This window comes from Balaenoptera acutorostrata, chromosome 10 (assembly GCF_949987535.1).
Source record: "Balaenoptera acutorostrata chromosome 10, mBalAcu1.1, whole genome shotgun sequence".
NCBI classification, from domain to species: domain Eukaryota; kingdom Metazoa; phylum Chordata; class Mammalia; order Artiodactyla; family Balaenopteridae; genus Balaenoptera; species Balaenoptera acutorostrata.
The window spans coordinates 70,499,800-70,520,234 of record NC_080073.1 but is presented as its reverse complement, the minus strand read 5'-3'; the positions used below and the strand labels follow the sequence as shown (position 1 = coordinate 70,520,234).

Sequence of the window (20,435 nt, the reverse complement as noted above, 5' to 3'; positions counted from 1 at the left end):
GGAAGGCTGAAACTTAACTCTCTACCTTGCTGACTTGGGCCTATACGTTAACACTTAATCTTGAATTGAAAGAGCTGCTATCATTTTTTCTGGAAGAGGCATTACCAAGAAACTCATGATATGATTCTTAGGCTGCTTTCTCTACCACTTCACAGGATCTGAGACTTACACTCCTCTTTACTTGGTGAAGTTACATTCAGTTCTGTCGGAAGCGGCTGCTGGCTGGGACTAAGAGTTGGCGTGGTTATCGAGGTATTGCTGTTGTCACTGGTGGTCTCTTCGGAAAACAAATCTGACTGGCTGTTACTTGTACTTGGAGCGGAATCATCGTCTGGTTGTTTCTTTTGAAAATCTGAAGAGAAAGAGTGAGAAAACCAGTTTAATAAGGAGTTCACAATCGTCTTGGGTATTAGAAAATAATGCAAGTTAGTATAAAAATTAAAACTAATTTGGGTGATAAAAAGAATTGAAGTAAAATACTGGTCAAAAGCATAGAAGAGGGCTTCCCTGGTGGCGCAGTGGTTGAGAATCTGCCTGCCAATGCAGGGGACACAGGTTAGAGCCCTGGTCTGGGAACATCCCACGTGCCGCGGAGCAGCTGGGCCCGAGAGCCACAATTGCTGAGCCTGCGCGTCTGGAGCCTGTGCTCCGCAACAAGAGAGGCCACGATAGTGAGAGGCCCGCGCACCGCGATGAAGAGTGGCCCCCGCTCGCCGCAACTAGAGAAAGCCCTCGCACAGAAACGAAGACCCAACCATAAATAAATAAATAAATAATTTAAAAAAAAAAAACATAGAAGATTGGTGGAGGGTAAGTGAGTTAAAGATTTCCAAGATGAGTGGTAGACATACTGATTTTAATGTAAGACTCTGCAAAGCCAAATACATGTTAAAATTTTAGGGTAGGGGTAATCAAGGATAAAACAAATAAAGAAAAGTTGTTCAAACCAATAAAGGACAGGTTAAGAAGGAGAAAAACAGCAGAGGAAAAAAGGGGAAATATAAGACACATAATAATGTGGCAGAAATAAGTACAGATTTATCAGTGGTGGTAATAAATGTAAACAGACTATACTTAGCAGTTAAAAGATAGAAAATTCAGACTGAATAAACAAAGTCCTGTTTTATGTAGTTCCTAAGAGACATACTAAAAACATTAACATGAGAGAAAACTTTCAAAGTATATAAACAAAATACCAGCAAATACAAATGATTAAAAAGCCAGTAATAGCTCTAGTACTGTTAGGAAATGTAGACTTTAAGGCAAAAGCATTATTAGAGATAAAGAGGATCATTATATAAGAGTGAAAAAAATTAGCAGAAATATAAAACAACTCTTAATCTGTATGCACCCGATAACAAAGCCTCAAAATATCTAAAGCAAAAATGATTGTATCTATGGGAAACTGACAATTAGGTAATGAATTATTTTCAAACACATTTGGAATATTTATAAAAACTGCCTAAAACCTGGATAAACCTTGACCACACATTAGGTTATAAAGCAAAAGTCTCAACAGATACCAAAGAATTAGTAAGATATAGGCATTATTAATTGACCACAGAGCAATTAAGTTAAAAATTGGTAACAAAAATCCTATATATTTGGAAGTTTCTAAAATACACTTTAAACTCATGGGTCAAATTAGAAATTAGAAAATATGTATAATTAAATGATAATGTAATTACTACTTATCACTATCCAGTAAAGATAAAGATGCACATACATTACCTATACCCCATTTTTATTACTAGGTATATGCCTGACAGAAATTCAACACACAGGTACAAGGATGTTGATTACATACTGTTTGTAATAGTAAAAAGTCAGACCTAAAGGACCATAAATTATATTATATTCAAATAATGGAATAATGTACACAGTGAAAATAACTATTGCCACACACATCAACATGAATAAATCTCAAAATTATAATGTTAAACAAAAAAGCAAGTCACTAAATAACATAGTAAGACTGTACTGCACAAACCTTAAAAACAGGCAGAACTTCAAATAATATATTGTTTAGGAATATGTATCTATAAACACTAAAAAAATTAACACAATTCAGGAGGGTGGTTACCTCTGAGATTTGGGGGGTTGGGGGGTGTGAAGTGAGAGCTATGCAGAAATATTCAACATTATAGGTAATGTCCATTGACAGAGAATAGATTAAAATGATACATTCATTCATATGATGAAATACTCTATGGCAGTTAACATAAATGAATAGAGCTATAAGTACAACAGAAAAATCTCAAAAACAATGTTGAGAGAGACAAGCAAGCTACAGAAAGGTATGTATCTAATAATATTTATATAAAAATTTAAAATATGTAAAAATATATTGTTTACTGGTACATAATTACAATATAAAAACATGTGGAAATGATACACCAAATTTAGGATAATAGTTATCTGGGGGTGGGAGGGAGGGAGGAACCGGGATCTTCAATTCTATCTGTAATTTTTTTTACTTCTTAAAGTTAGTGGTCAGCGTATGACTGTTTAAATTATTATGTTTAGTCTCGGTATGTTTCATTTTAAAAAATCTTATGCTAGTCTATGAAGTACAGATTATACTTCACTGCATCAATTCAGAAAAGGAACAGAAGATCCTGACAACTCCATTTTGCCTTATCTTTTGAACCAGAGAAGCTGTTGCTATTATGCTCTATAACCTCATCAGAATCACTATTCTGACATATTCTGAGAATAATAATAGCTAGCTAGCATTTATGTTGCATTTACCATGTGCCAGGCACTGAACTAAATGTTTTATATATTTAACTCATTTACTTTAATCCTCTGAACAACTCTAACAAGGGAGTTATAATTACCACCACTTTACTGATGAAGAAACTGAGGCTCAGAAAATTTAGGTAATTTGTTCCAATAGCTAGTAAGTAGCAGGATCAGGATTTAAATACAGATCCATCTGACACAAAAACTCATGGTCTTCAATCTCAACCACAGGATGTAGAACGGTGTGCATTAGACTGGCCCAAGGAAAAGGCCTCCATGTCAAGCCCCCACCCATTTACAGCACCAATGGTGAATGCAATGGATTTAGCCAAAGAATTGCTAACCTGCTGTGCATGCCCATTAGTGATCTAAAGCCTCTACTGCTTCTGTGTATTTATTTCTCTTAGCCACTTTCTTATTTTCAGTGTTTTGACATTTCAAAATGGGTTATTATCTCAATGTTATTTGTACAGCACCCTCAGAGAAAAAGGTACTGTATAAGTGGAAAAAAATATTGCAAATGATGCTTCTTTTTTATATCATATCATCTCATTAGCTCTCCTATGTCAATAATCATTGTGTCCCTCCTACAGCCACCTTTCTCCCATTTAATTGGAAATGTTATAAGACCCTAAAAGAATTGAAACTGAGTCATCATTGTACTATTTAACAGAATCTCCATTGCCTCAAGACAGACAAACACATAGAATCAGTCACTGAGGCACAATAACCCTTTGAAGTTAAATGATGCTGGTGTCTAAAGACAATTACCAGGTCCCACCTACAACAATCTCCAGCCCATGTTTGCCATGCTCCTTGCTTGATGTTCAGGTACTTTTCTTTAAGTTTTCTTCTGTAAATCTGCAGCTGTCATAAGGCACCTTCCTTTAACCCATCCTCCCACTGATGCCTTCTTCTGCACCTCCACTGGACGATGGTGTGAAAAAATCATCGGGCTAAAAGTAAAGATTACAAACCAAACTGGCTGCAAACAAGAGAACTAAGTAGAAGCTTTACACATTCTCCATTTCAATTCAATAAAGAAACCAGAAATAACAGAATTTTACAACCAGAATTAACTTTAAAGATCTAGCTCAATCCTCTCATTTTACAGATGAAGAAAGCAAGAGCCAAGAAAGTTAATGCAACCCACCAGAAATTCACAGTTAATTATAAGAGTTTTCTAACTCTTAGGCCAAAGTTAGCAGCTTATACAATACAAAGAGCTTTAGAGTTGGACCTGGATTCAAATTCTGACTTGCCTATTTTTTGGGCATATGGCTAAAAGCAAACTGTTTACTCCTTTGGGCCTTGTCTGTAAAACGAAGGGAGGGAGTTATTTCTACCTCTCAGGATGGTGTGGATTAAACAAGATAATGTACATAAAGTATCTGTTCATGGGTACTCAAAAAATGATAGTCATTAAAGAGAAAAGGTATTTTCCTGGTTTAAAGAAAGAACCATCTCTTCCTTTTAGCCCTGATGTTTGCATTACAGTTCTTACTCTCTTGTTCCTTTCTTTCTGAATCATTCAGCATCCAACTTCTGACTACTGACCAAAAGAAACAGAAGGAAAAAAAATCCCAGGAGTCTACTCCAAGGACAAAGGGGAGCAGATTTATGTCCCATGTAAAAAAGTAAACTATAAAACAGGCAGACACTGCCTCTCGTTAACTCTACTCTGGAAAGCAGCGCAGGAAAGGAACAGAAATAGTCACTCCATTTGATCCAGACACAGAAAAGACTTGTTCACTTGTTGTTTTACAGTTCTCACACAAATGGGAAAACTAGAGCTCTCCAAGCTTATCCATCTCTTTAAGAAAAAAAAATTAGGAAAAATTATCTATTTTTGTAAATTGTTAAGAGTTTACGGTATACACAAAGGTATAAACTTGGTCTTGAATAGAGTTTTTCCAAAATAAACTGCTATTTGTAAAACCTAAGTAAAAACCTTTGAACTTTAAAGGGACTGCTGTTGAAAAGTGAACAGAAGCCAAGATCTTGGCAGCTTACCTTATTATCAACTAAGAGAAAAAATAATTTCTCGACGAAGGTACTCTTGGAACCTGCGGTATCCAGAAATTAGATGGTTCCACAAGCTAGAAAAACTGACCTAATGGTACCAGCTGAGCCAAAATGGCCAGTGAAGAAGTGCCTGGGGCTGGTTACAAACATACTCACTAGACATATTTTTTTCTCACAGGTCAATCTTCTTACTACAAAGTATACCTCAAAAGACTGGGAGCACCAAGAAAGCACACAGCCCTGCTCTGCTGACAAGCTCATTCACCTGGGCAGCCTCACTGGGACTGTAACTTATCTAGTCATTACTCAAAACTCATATATATATGTGTGTATGTGTGTGTGTGTGTGTGTGTGTGTGTGTATGTGTGTGTGTATATACATCTCTCAATAGCTGATCTCTCAGATGTACTACACAGACTTGGCAAGATGCTTAACTCAAACTCCCACCCAGCTTCCAGATTATGACCATAACTATGTCTTTTTGAATGATTTGCTCAAGGCAAAGAATACCCAAAAGTGATTTGGAAAGGACTTCACTAAACTTTCTTTCTTTGAAAATTAATTATTTTTAAAAACCCTCCTTGGTAACCTACTTTTTGCTCTTAGCAATACATCGTGACTATTTTTTACAGATCTCTGTGATCGCTGATGGGTACACAGAATGTCCACTTATAAGATAGAAATTAAACCAATTCACTTTTGTTATACATTTGCAATTACCAATTTTTCACTATTATAAGCAGATTTCATCAAACTTCCTCAGGTTATGTTGCTAGAAGGAGATCAACTAGGTAGAAGAGGACGCACATTTTTAAAGCATTTGGCACACACTGTCAGATCCTCCTGGCGCAGCACCCTGTGGTTTCCCACAGCACAAGCCTTACTATGGTATGTAAGAATCATCTGTTCACTTCTCCGTCTCCCACATTATACAGGCCTGGGACAAAAGCAGTGCTCCACAGATGTTAACTAAATGAGTAAGTGGCCAAATGTTTTTTAGTAGAAAGCCCATCACTGGATTACATTTAAAATTATTTTTTCAATTGTTATTTTAAACCCTTCAAACACTATTCTGTGTGCCTCTAAGGGCAGTCCTAGCATCATCTGGTTTAGCATTTCTAAAAGACGAAGTGCTGTGAATTCCTATTTTCATAATCAATAAGGAGAGATGAGAAATTCAACTGCATTTGTTCTAACTCACTCATTAAATCTGTTTGGCCACTAATAAGGCTTCTATATCATTATTACAGACACTAAGCTGGATATAAAGAAAATTAAACTGGAGGTGAAAGAGGAACTAAGAATGAAGTGCCTGCTATGAGGCAAGGCACTCTGTCAGAGGCCTTACGTTCATTTTCTCATTTAATCCTCAAAATAAACTGGGTGGTAGATGTCATCCCCATATTTCAGCAGAGGACAGGGAGCACGGCAAGTTTGGGCAACCTGTCCCTCCTAACAAATGCCGGAGCTAGGGTGTGAGGCCCAAATTCGTGTAATTCTAGTATGCTACTTCGCATTACAGCATGCATCCCTGAAGCAACCACAGCCCAGCTTGCAGGGGTGACTTTTCCAGTTCCCGCATTTCCATTCCCAGGCTCGAACCCCATCTGACTCTATATCACAGATTACAACTCCACATTCCCACTGGAAGCTTTAATTTGGTATTTCACACCATAAAATGCTTCATGTTTCCAGTAGCCAATTAAAGTAAAATGGAAATGTTGACAATAAAAATTTAATTTTGATATCTCAAAAGTTTGGTTCATGCAAGGCATAGTATAAAAGCCTCCTTTAACAAAACAGGGCCCTTTCTCCTCTTTTCTTCGTCTCTTCTCCTAATTTATCTCCATGACAGACTACAGCTTCCATTCATAAGCACATTTCTACGTTTTCAAAGCTTCACATTCCCACCCCAACCACAAATCTTAGATATCTTATTTTAAAAAGCTACAAAGCTGTTAGCAGTAGCCAACCAATTCATAAGCCAGAGTTCTAGCCTCCTAATTAAAATCTTAATAAAATTCTAGTATTTGAATGTTAATCTGGGTTAACAGCCTCAGAAAAAGACAAACTGGTTTAAACAAGAATTAGCAAGAACCAAAGGACGAACTAATTACTATTATTAAAGCCTTAAAATGCACTCACTCACCTTGGATCCTAGCTTATGGGGAAAACTGTGATCTGCTCAATGTGGCTGTGTTCATTTAAACTTTCTTTCATGAGTAATCTCTTCTAACTTCTTTAAAAAAACAAAAACCAAAACCTTTACCCTACCAAATTCTCTCTCATGATGATTCCTTCCCTTTAAAATTCAGACTCTTCATTGACTGATTGATACTGTTTTGATACTGACTGATACTTTCAAACAAGTTTTAAACACACACACACACACACACACACACACACGTGTATGTATATATACACACACCCACATACCATATATATATCCTGTTGAGGATAAATGACTCCTGTCCTGTGTTCCCTATCTATGCCCACAAATCTGTCTACTTTGAGGTATTACCTCAGAAATTAAAAGGGACCTTGTCTTCTGTCCTTTTCTGGGGATGGTGCCAACATTCTCCTAGAAACTGAAGTCAGAAGCCTGGGAAACATTTCAGACCCCACATTCTCCCTCTCTTAATTCTACATCTCAAAAATCACCAAGTCTAGTCTTTACCAGTCCTAAATATCTCTGGAATCCATCCACTTCTCTATTTCCACTCTAATCTAAGTCATCATCATCTGTCAGATTGCTTCAATAGCATGCTAACTGATTTCTTTGTATCCTATCCTCTCTTGGCCCTAATTCATTCTAATTCATTCTACACAAAGCAATCAGAGTGACGTAAAAAACAAATTTTGACACACTCGTTTTCCTCCCTAAACCCTGAATGAGCTTCCATTACCTTAATAATCATATCCAAATTCCTAAACATGGCTTACAAGTTAGAAGTCTCTCCATGAACCGGCTTCCGGCTATCTCTTCAGTCCCGTCTTAGGCCACTGCTCCTCCTCTCCCTCCTCCTGCTTCAGCCATACTGGAGTGCTTTTGGTTTTTTCTGAACACTATTCTTTTTCTCATCCTGGAGTACTTTGATCAGGCATGTGGGAGACTCTTTTTCTTTACCTTGCTATTCACCTTGGTAACTCCTACTCATTTTGAACCTTAACTTAAGCACTCTTTCCTCAGGGAGGCTCTTAAGATGAACCACAGAAGACACTTAATAAATATTTCTGGGTGAATGAATGAATGTCTTACTCACCGTACATCCCAGTCCCTAGCAAAATGCCTGCCACACAATATACAATATAGATTTGTTGAATTTAACTTATTTGATACTGGTGAACATACCAAGTTTAAAAACATTTGTTCTCTCAGACATTAATAAGTAGACTTCAAATTGCTATAAAAATGTATTTCTAGGAAACAAGAATGCAACTACATACAGCAGAAATATTAAGTACCCCCTTCAATAAGCAGATGTTTGAATTTTACAAACTATCCCTTCACATATAAACTTTTTCTTCCTTACTACACACCACAGGTAACTGGTTCTGATAGAACTCAAAAGGTCTCTCAAGTCCTGTTTGCTTAGATTCAAACCACAAAGCTGCAAGCTTTTATTTCAGAATACTAGAAATAACACTAGACTGGCTCCCAAAAGCATGTCTTCAAATGCTTCCTGCAAAATTAGGCAGTAGAGAATATATGAAGGTGACAAAGCTTATAAGCAAAACTCTTATCAGTAATTAAGCTTATTTTGTAATCTGGTTTATCACTGAAATTATACAGTCCCTAAATTCTTCACACCTATAGCGCCTACTGCTCAGAATTGTGAACTAGCAAAAAAAAAAAAGTTATTTGGAAGAAGGCTTGTTTCTTATACAGCATTTATTGCGCAGACTATACAGTTTTCCCAGCAATAGTGTCTCATATTCATTTACAGGGCATAAATTAACATGTTAACATTACAGCAAATACCTAACAATCCATTAGTACTACAGTAACATAGTGCACAAGAGACACATTTACCTCATTTTGGTCTAACCTCAAAAACGTGTCAATTTTCTAAAAAATTGAAAACACAAGGAGAAGTTTTCTGAATATTGTGACATTAATCTAGTTTCAGCAAAATGAGAATTTGATGGTGTGTGTGCATATATACATACATCCTACACATACAGCTCAACCAGCAAAAAAAACAAGAGTAGGCATATTGTGTAAATACTAGACAAAGCTGATAAAATAAAATAGGCAAATTAGAACCAAAAAACGAAACAAAAACCTCTGACCTATCTGTTTACAGCTGATCCTTGGTACCATTTAAAGACCTCCCTCAGGGCTTCCCTGGTGGCACAGTGGTTGAGAGTCTGCCTGCCAGTGCAGGGAACACGGGTTCGGGCCCTGGTCCGGGAGGATCCCACATGCCATGGAGCAACTGGGCCCGTGAGCCACAACTGCTGAGCCTGCACGTCTGGAGCCTGTGCTCCGCAACAAGAGAGGTCGCGATAGTGAGAGGCCCGCGCACCGGGATGAGGAGTGGCCTCCGCTTGCCGCAACTGGAGAAAGCCCTCGCACAGAGACGAAGACCCAACACAGCCATAAATAAATAAATAAATAAACTCCAATCTCTTTAAAAAATAAAAATAAAAAATAAAGACCTCCCTCAAACCAACAGTCCTTACTGTCATTCATGAATCATCGGGTGGCACAGGTGTGGCATGAACATAACTGCTGGAGAGGCTGGAGCCCGGAAGATTTTTTTCAGTTCAGACCTAAGGTTACAAATGCCGCAGAAAGACTTCAGTGACAACAGAACAGAAAATTAGAAAAGCTTTGGGAATACACTAGAAAAAGAAAATCCTCCTTTTTTAAATCCTTGGTTGTTTTTATAATTGTATGCACAGTCTTCATGCTACCAGCCCTTCATTTTACCATGTAGAAGTGACAGGAGAAAAGACAAAACTCCCTCTCACCGGCCCTCCCTTTTGGGGAAGTGGAAGGAGAGCAGTGTTTGTGCTCCTGCCCACTGATACCCTTGTAATTCGGTCCTCTTTGTCTTTGTTCCCCTCCATGGGTGACGGGCAGCTCTTGCCTTTAACGATATTTCATTTCCACTCAGTTCTCAGTCTCACCATCTCACATCAGGGTCACAGACCACCAAGCTTCAGTCCTCCTACAGTTAAGCCCTATTGGCAAGCTGAGCACTTCACGTTTCAGGAAATTCAACTCAGGGTGGTGGTGGTGGTAACTTTTGAGACACACTTTCCCTTAAGATAAAACTTGCAAATGTTCAGCACAAATAATTATTTTTCAAATAGTGCAAAACGGTATATTTTAAGAATGGCAACCTCTTTCTCAAAAAGTTAACAGACCACACATTGGTTTAAACTGCTAAGAGAAATTTTTTTAAAGGATGAAGTGATAGGTTTGCTAACATTTTATTACATCTATTAAAACATATCAGGGGATGTTCAGCAAAGACCATGATTTTCACAAGATCCAAAGATCAGGGCTAACTGACTAATGTTTATCCAATGAACTCAAGGTAGCAAAAGAATATATAATGCCTGTGTGATTCACAATGCCCAAAAAGGCATTTGTCTAATAATAGAAAGAGTACATGTTCTCTCTGAAGAACACTATGGATAGTTATTAAAAAGCTGTAGCATAAAGTAAGGGAAAACTTGTCCTTCACGTAATGGTTACCAGGTAAAGACCTAAGAGATTTTTTCACTCATGAGAAAAGCTCGTGCAGTTACCTACAGATCCTCTGTCATAGTGTGGTGTTTAGGGATGCAGAATGAACCCTGGCTCAACCTCTTAACTGTTGTGTGACCTTGGGCGAGTTATTCAACTTCTCTTCCTTCAGTTTTCTCCTTCTCTAAAATGGGAATAATAATCACATCTACTTCATAAGGTTATTATGTGGATTATATTAGATAATTACATGTGAAGTTTCAGAACAATGCCTGGCTAGTAAGTCTCAAATTAACTATGGACTTCTTATTACACTTCTGCCTTCTTGCACACAATTTAAATATTTGCTAGTTTGAGACTGTGACAATGAAAAATAATTTCTCTGGAGCCAATGAATGAACAGAAGGGAATTACATCTAACTCGTCTTCATAACAATGTACACTAGGTAAGCCAATCTGGGCTTATAAACTCAGAAATTTACAGGGACCAGGTAGATATTATAAATGTACAAAGTCAGCTGGCTTAAAGTAGCAGGAAGTGATGGTTACTGTGGCTAACTGGCAAGTGTAAGCCTCGCCTAAAGGTATCTGATTCCAAACTTAAAAACAAAATTAAAAACCTCCAAATACAACATATCTGTGCCCTGGCAAGCCTGCAGTTTATAAGATGCCTGATTTAAATAGAGACAAAGTATTTATTATATAAAAGTTTAGTACACTGCATTATCAATTCCACATACTGGTAAGGAAATGATTCATCAGATATATGTGCTTAGATATAAAGAGCAAATAGGAAAGTATAGAGATACAACACAAAGAGAATCAAACAGACCTATGTTTGAATCCTGGCTAAGCTAATCAGAAGCTGTGTGACCTCAAGAAAGTTACTTACCCAATTTATGATTGTTTCCTCACCTGCAAAAATGTTGAAGACCTATCCTCTAGGATTGTTGTGAGAATGGGAGATAATGTGGGTGGTCCCCCACATTACAAAGGTATTGAATAAATTTTTGAATGAATAACAAATGAGTGTCAAAACCCTCATGTAGGTCTACAACAGAGATTCTTAACCTAGGGTTCTTATATCAGCTTAGACTAATGTATGCTGCAATTACAAATGACCCTAAAACCTAGGTGCTTACCACAACAACAGTTTGTTGTTTTTGCCCACATGTGTCTTCATTCCAGGAATCCAGAATGAAAGAGTGGCCCTAACTGGAACACGACTGGTCTTGTGGCTGAGAGAATAGAGCAATGTGGAACCATACCATGGCTGTTAAAGTTTCCATTCATTAGTGACATAAGAATTTTTTTGTTCACCTTTAATTTGTTAAAAGATGTCTCATGGTCAAGTCTGATGATGAAGACAGGGAAGTATAATCCTCCCACTGGAAGGGGCGGCAAACACCTGGGAACAATAATACAACCTAGGGTTCATAACATGTGTGCACAGAAAATTTTGCATATAGTTCTGGGTTAATCTTATGAAATTATATGCAATACTGTGTATACATACAGGCCCATTTTTCCCCTCAGAAAATAGAACACAGATATTATATTCTGAAAGGTATCACAGACTAAAAGGGCCTAAAAAAAATCAGATTGAGTTTGAAAGAAGTCAAGTCTCAAAAATATGGCCATTACTAGTAATTTTATAACACTAGAGCAATACAACAGACCTAACTCTGGTTTTCTGAGTTGCTGATTACTGGGACAGTGTGGGCTGGGGAAATAGTCTGAATTTTCTACCAGGCTCCATTAAATTCGATTATTGCCTTATGAAAATCTGAGTATATGAATTGCAGTAAAACTACAGTAGGCTGATAACCGGTTTATTGAAAATAAAGTCTTATCTGAGAAAACTGTGATTTCCTGACGACTGAAAACCCTGTTCTTTATAAAATACAAGGCAGTCTAACCCTAATTCAAAATTTAATTTGTTTTAAATTAACAAGGCCATGCTATGTTTATTTTATTTTATTTCTCTTTTAATGATTATAACCCAGTCTTGTTCCTGATTCTCAAATGGATGAAGGCTACTAAGTCAATGTGCTGAAATATTTACAGCTCCCTACCAAATGGGAAAAATAAGCTATTAGAAAATTCTTCTTAGGAACCAACTGCCTTATACTAACCAAATAATCCAATCTGATTTTGTCTAAATTTCATTTAAGACAGGTGAAACTTGATATAAATAACTCATTTTTAAAATATTTTTTCCATTTGGGAATATGCTTTTATTTCACTTGCAACTGTGGGTAAATGCATTTTGAATGGGACGAGGAAGAGGAAGTTATCCATTTAAAAATTATCTTTCAAATATTTAATGGCATGTGATACAGGCAAATTCTTCCTTTTAAGGTCATAATAGTACTAAACAAATTAAGTGTTAATGTTCTGTGTAGATACAACTCTAATTGTCCCTTACTCTTATTCTATGTAGCCCAACAAGAGGCCATGTAATTCAAATCCTTTATAAACTTCTAATTTATGCAATTAAATTTGGACTTAGATCTTACATTAGTTTGAGAGAATTTGCTTACTATTAATTCTGACCAGTAAGAAAAAGGAAAATGAGATACACTTCATGGGACTTCGCTGGTGGTCCAGTGGTTAAGACTCCACGCCTGCAGGGGGCGCGGGTTCAATCCCTGGTCAGGGAACTAAGATCCCACATGCCACGTAGCATGGCCAAAAAAAATTTTCTTTTAATTTAAGAAAAAGAAAAAAGAGATACACTTCAATTGTCACCACCAATACTCAGCCTTTATAGATAATGCCCTTGGCTTCTAATAGGGATGCTATTAAGAAATAGCCACATAAAACACACCACTTTTTTTTTTAGTTGAAGTATAGTTGATTTACAATATTGTGTTAGTTTTAGGTGTACAGCCTAGTGAGTCAGTATTTTTGCAGAATATTCCATTATAGGTCATTACAAGAAAATGGGTATAATTCCCTATGTTATACAGTATACCCTTGTTGCTTATCTATTTTATATATAGTAGTCTGTATTTGTTAATCCTATATCCCTGATTTGTTCTTTCCCCACTTCCTCTCCCCTTTGGTAACCACAAGTTTGTCTTCTATATCTGTGAGTCTGAAACACACTACTTTTTGAAGGGCTGTTACTGAGAACATGGTTCACTACTCTTCTCACTGTCTACTTTAGAGCTCACAGGATGTTGACCTTTGAACTGTTTGCATTTCCATTTTTGCTTTGACTCCTAGGAAGCTCAGATCTCAATCTGCACTCTGTCTTGAGTGGTTATACAGAGGTTTATGGCATGAATTTCTGTGTTGACGTTCTTCGTCTTCATCTTACTAATCAATCTAAATTTTCCCTTTGTCTTGATTTCTTCTTTTAAAAAGAAAAAGCGTATTGTACTCTGTATGTTATTTTTTACTAAACTACCATTTTTTGGAAAGTAATGATAATTAAATAAAAATAAATACCATAATCTCATTTTTATGTGGGGATTTCATAAAGATAAACATTTGTAAATAATACATATTTACGCCTGTATCTATATTGAAGTGAAGGCTACTAATAAAACCAAAAAGTTAAGAAAATTCCTAGAAAACGTATGAATATATCAAGTTAGGAATAAAATTCTATGTGGACTGCATTATATTTTCTGTATGAGGAGCCCATAGTTATGGTTGTTGTTTTTTTGTTTTTGTTTTTTTCATTTTACCTTTCAGGGCAAAGAAAGCATGCAGAAGAAATATCAACTAAATAGAACTGAACAGGTTTTAAGGCAAGACATGCCAAGTCTAAGTAATAGATCTAAACATGTGAGGAGTTGAAAAGTAATGGACAAATGAAAATGAACAGAGGATGCTTAGGAGGCTAGGTATAACATTGCCAAAGCAGTACAACAATTTCCCTTGCAGTTTACACTTCAATTGTCTCAGCACAAATCATACAAACCTAAAAAAGATCTGCTCCATCACTTTTGCATCTTCGCATGTACTTTATCAAAAGCAAAAACGTCTCCCCAATACAACCAGCCCCAAAGCTCCCATTTCATGAAAGTGATTTACCATTTCACTTGACTCTATATGTGAATAACACTGTAGTGCAAACTCAAGGGAAAAGGCTAGCATGTCAAGAAAGGCTACAGCACATTCCCAATTTCTCTTTTAATACTGTGTTTATCCATTTGATCGATGTTAAATTCCATTCATCTTTTCTCCTAAAAACTATAAAACTGAGAGTGACAAGGAAAATTACATTCTCTTCAGCCAAGTTCTTGCTGAGACATTAGAGATGCTGGCACTCCCAGTCAAGAGTGAATAGTGGCTCTAGCAAGCAGGAGCTCAAATTCTGCAAGATAGCTAAAGGATGAGCTTTTGTTTCTATTTTACTCATTTCAGATAGAGAAAACATTATAGTTACAAACTTATTTGCATAGATAACAATGTTTCCCCCAACAAATCATTTAAAAAGAGCACTGACTAGCCTTACTGTCAACCAAATTAAAATGCAATACTTTTTTTAAAAAAATCAATCTTTTCCATTAACCATTTCATCATAGTCAGAAATAAATGCACCAAAGGTAGTAATTAGTATATTGCGATGGATGGATGGATGGATGGATGGATGGATGGATGGATGAGAGGATGGGAAGGAGGAAGAGAGGGAAGAAAAGGGTGCAGAGGATTAATGGGAGAAAAATAGCAAAACTGACTTATACTAGCAGTAATTATAATTGGAGGGATAAGACTAAAGACTATGGACTAGATTTTTATTGGACTTTTTTATTGGTGTTTGTTGAATTGGCTACAAGTAACTATATAAGAGAAGTGATTCTTTGTGACTACTCCAGTGACAGACCTTGTCACAGAATCTACATTCTTCACCTTGTCATTTTAAAATAATTTCAAAGAATATACTCATGTAATTTTGGAACTGAAAAGCTTTTATAAATAATCTAGTACAAGGTTTTTGATCTAAAAACAATTTCAAAGGTACCACCAGCATTTTAAAGAAACAGAATAGAAAAGAAAATATGAGAATGCCCTGCAGATAGTAAGGTTAAATTCTGTTTTATAAAACTTTGTTATACATATGTATTAAGCCCATACATATGTGTATACTGATTCACAATGCAAAATATATTTCTTATTGTAGGATGTAATAAAAAAGTTAAATACCAATGACCGAATACATCTTCATTATACAGATGAGGAAACGGAGGCACAGAAAAGGAAAGAAGTAGACTTGTTCTGGGCATCTTAGTCGCTGAAGTAGGAGCTCAAATGAGAAACACAAAAATGTCTGATCCTACAAGGCAAATGCACCCCACTATGAATGCTAATCCATAACTTTCCCAAGTAGGTTTTATATACTGTTAATCATCTATTCTTTAAAATACCCCTTAAAAGTCTGGTATGGCATTCAGACAGTTGTGAACTATTAGTCCTGAATAGCACTAAAAGAAAGATAAGCCCTTCTTGATCTGTCTACTTCTCTTGCAGATGTTTCTTGTAGCTGAAAGCCAGTAATGACAAAAATATCCTTATGTTTCTTAAAAAGCAGTTCAAGAAATATATATCAAAAGTTTAAATGAGCACACTTTTCCCCCCTCAAACCAGCCATAGGGGTGAAATGTGCATATTTTACAATCCAGCATTTTCACTTTAAGAAAATTGTTTTAAGGAAAACAAAAGAAGTACAAAAAGTTTTTGTTGTTGTTGTTGTTTTTTAAATGGTGACCTGAGAAAAGAACATAGAAGTCAGCTTGAAAAGATTCACAGTGGCCATATCTGGGACATTCTGAGCATTAAAGACAAAAAAGACAGTAATGGATTATAATGTACTGCATAAAATAAGAATTCATGGGTTCATATTGATATAATTTAAAAATGAGGGAGAAGGGAAAGCTCTTGTTACAGCAGAAAGCAAACTAATAAATATAGAAGAAATATGGTTAATAAAAATCATCAATGGTTGCTAAAACTAGTGGGTGAAATTTTGATGAGGAACAGAATACTTATATAGTCTCAAAGCATCTCCTCACAAATTCCTTATTAATTAGAAAGGAAACATAGTAATTTTATAGTGGAGAAACCTGGGGATTTCACCTTAATCACACATCTCCTGATCCGATGCAATGATGGTACAACATCACTTTTGCAATATTCCTCTCAGAAATGCGTAACTTGAATCTAATCATAAGGAAACATCAGACAAACACAAATTGAGGAACAGTCTACAAAACAACTGACCTGAATTCCTAGTGTCAAGGTCAAGAAAAACAAACAAAAACAGGCTGAGGGACAATTCCAGACTAAAGGAGACTAAAGAGACATGACAATTAATTAATTAATTAATTAATTGACTAATTTTTAAATTTTTTTGAGACATGACAATTAAATGTGATGACAAACTCTGATCTGGCGGGGCGGGAGGGGGAGAGAATAGCATAAAAAGGGCTATGAGACAAATGATGAAGTTTGAGGGACTTCTTGGTGGTGCAGTGGTTAAGACTCCACACTCCCAATGCAGGGGGTCCAGGTTCCATCACTGGTCAGGGAACTAGATCCCACATGCATGCTGCAACTAAGAGTTCACATGCCGCAACTAAGGAGCCTGCCTGCCACAACTAAGGAACCCACACACCACAACTAAGGAGGCTGCCTGTTGCAACTAAGACCCAGTGCAACCAAATAAATAAATAAATATATACATATATATTTTTAATTTGAATATGGTCTGTGGATTAGATAATAAAATGGTATCAGTATTAGATTTCTTGATTTTGATCATTTTACTGTGGTGGTTATATAAGAGAATATCCTTGTTCTAAAGGAACTACACAGTGGAAATATTAAGGATAAAAAGGCATAGTGTCTAATTTATGCTCAAATGGTTCAGGAGAAGATGTGTTTGTGTGTGTGTGTGTCCACACACACATATACAGAATGATAAAACAAATGGGGTAAACAACTGTTGAATCTGCATAAAGGATATACTCAAGTTCCTTCTATTATTTTTTGCAGCTTTTCAAGTTTGAAATTGCATCAAATAAAAATAGTTTTTAAAAGGTGTGTAAATGGAAGCAACCCAAGTATCCACTGGTGAATGAATTAATAAACAAAACATAGTATATGCATGCAATGGAATATTATTCAGCCTTAAAGAGGAAGGGATATAGTCAAGTAGAACACTAAATTTATCTATCATTTTTTGTGTAAAAAAAAAAAAAAAAAGAGTACACGGTACTTCTCTAACTGGTCCTCTGTTGATATACACAGCAGTTATTTCCAATCTTTTTCTACTAATAATATCCTTATACATATGTCACTAAGCAAATGTGTGTATGTATGTGTAGGATAAGCTCTGGAACGTGATATTGCTAGGTCAAGGGTTAGTGCGGTTTTTATTTTGCAAGACATCGCTAAATGGTCTTGCAAAGAGGTTTTCCTGTGTTGCACTCCCCCAGCAATGCTACAGAGTGCTGGTTTCTCACCCTAAATGTGTGAGCAAACGTCTTTTTTATTTTGCCAGCTTAATAGGTAAATAGGGCACCTTGTAGGAGTTTTAGTTTGCATTTTTTTTAGCAGTGAGAGTAAGCCCCCTTTCTTGTGTTTAAAGGCCGCTGTTATCTATTTTTCTATGAACTTGGAACTCTCTGCTCAAGCCCTTTGCTTTTTCCTTTTGGGTTGTTAGTCCTTTTCCTTTTTCATCTGTGGGAATTTATATAGGTCTTAAGGAAATTAGCTCTCTGTCTGCGCCTCACATGTTGGAAACATTTTTTTTCAAGCAAGTGTGTTGTTCATCTTTTGGCTTTATAGTCATTTTTGCAAGGCAGAAAATTTTAATTTTATGATATCATATGTGTCAATCTTCTTTTCTTATATGGATTCTGGATTTTGTGTCATGTTTAAAAAGACAAAGTCCTTCCCCATTTGGATATTATTTAAATAAAATCTCCATGTTTTCTTTTAAAAAAAAAAAAAAAAAAGAGGAAGGGAATTCTGTCACATGCTACAATATGGATGAACTCTGAGGACATTATGTTAAATGAAATAAGCCAGTCACAAAACGACAAACAGTGTATGATTCCACTTATATGAGGTATCTAGAGTAGTTAAATTCACAGAGACAGCAAGTAGAATGGTGGTCGCCAGGGGCTGGGGGAGAAGGGAATTGAGAGTTGCCGTTTAATGGGTATGGAGTTTGTTTTGTAAGATGAAGAGTTCTGGAGGCTGGCTGCATGACAATGTGAATGTACTCAACACTACTGAACTGTACACTTAAAAATGTTCAAGATGGTAAACTGTATGTGAATTTTACCACAATTTAAAAAATCTAATATATATATAATGAATTTCTTTAAAAAGATATATACAAAAATAGTCATTGCAACCTTTTCTGTAACAGTGTTAACAACCAAAATGTCCTTCAAGAGGATAGGAGGCAAGTTTGTATGTACACACGCAGTGGAAAAAAGGTGGAAAATATAGGCTTACAAATACTTCATTTAATATACTACTTGTGCATAAAAATAAACTGTTTAGGGTTTTTCTTGTTGTTGTTCTTTTATCCATTTTGCCCCTAAAGTCTAATAGCAATACACCGTAAGTTTAGGGGTAGTAATATCCAGGTGGTAGAATTAAGAAGGGAAATATTTTCTATACTTATGTCATAATTGGCTTTTTTTAAACAATCAGTATGTATTTTTTAATATTGAAAACAAAACATAGAGAACATGACAAATACCTGCATTCTCACCACCTAGATTCAATGAATTTTAGTATCTGTTGTATTTGCATTACGTCTGTGTGTCATCAATAGGCTAGAAGGTAATACAGCTTTCTAGCAGAGCTACTTCTACCCTTAGGTTCCTCAGTACAGCAATGGCAGATGAAAAGACAGGATAAGATGCATAAGACCAGAGGACTTGGACCAGCAGATGAATCCTCGAAGCTCTGCTTTGGCTGAACTGCAGAGCAGCCTTGGAAGCCCCATTCCCCATACGTGGATGCCCATGAAGGAGCAGAGTGTGGCCCCCGACTCTGTTTTTACTCTGCACCCTGTCCATTCTTGGGCACTTGTATTAATTGGCTCATACCCTTCCACACAACCCCATCATAGATAATAGATATTAAGACCATGTGATGGAAAAGTCAGTCCCTGCAAGATTACGGACATGCAGTTTGGGAAATTAATCTTTGATTCACCCAACTTTGCAGTAAACATTTAGTAACATGCTGGGTTTGCTATCAGTGATTTACACTTGGTGAACAGGCAGTCACTTGGCTGGTCTCCAGAAGAGCTGGGAGGGGACATGAGAGCACAACCTATACACTCACCCCTCAACAAAATGACAAAGATGAGCTTTCTAAAGGGCCCAAGAAGAGTCCTCATCCTAATTAAGGAGTACTGGCAGTGACTGGGTGCCCCTGTGTGGCTCCTCCCCAGTGGGAAGTGCTACTGTGCCCCCTGCTCTGGGATAAGCTGTTTCCTTTATCTACATTAAAGCATGTATACCTTTTACCTAGCAGCCAATGCCTTTCAATTAATTATATAATCAACATCAGCTAAATGCATGGGCAACCTGGATCATGGGGAAATTTTTATCAAGAAGTTGTTATCTAAGCACTTACCTTTAAAATGATGATGAGTTGGTGGTTATAATGCTTGTTAAACAAGTGCCACTAAACTTTGTAAACCAAAAATCTGAACTGTGACACATTCTAAATTCTTCGTGGAGACAAGTGAATACTGGGTCAGCTTAAAGGAAAATGTAAGTTATTATACTTATTTAAGGACAAAAATGTTTGATACAATTTATGCATGAAATCAGGACTCAGAGGGAAAAAAGATTTTCAAGTCTTATTTATAACACATTCCTGTACTACGGATATGCCTATTTTCTTTAATTAGCTAGAGTACCCCAACCATACTTATCCTGATCAGAATGTTACACTTCATGATCTGAAAAATCTGAGA

At 36.4% G+C, this 20,435-nt stretch overlaps 1 protein-coding gene across 1 annotated transcript in view; it reads right to left on the bottom strand.

Annotated features, from left to right (window-relative positions):
• Window positions 1-20,435, bottom strand: part of ZFAND3 (zinc finger AN1-type containing 3) — a 326,971-nt gene that overhangs the window by 76,053 nt on the left and 230,483 nt on the right. The window contains exon 3 of the mRNA XM_057554383.1: window positions 170-352. Within this exon, the coding sequence (XP_057410366.1) occupies window positions 170-352 (183 nt within the window). The remainder of the gene's footprint in view (window positions 1-169; window positions 353-20,435) is intronic.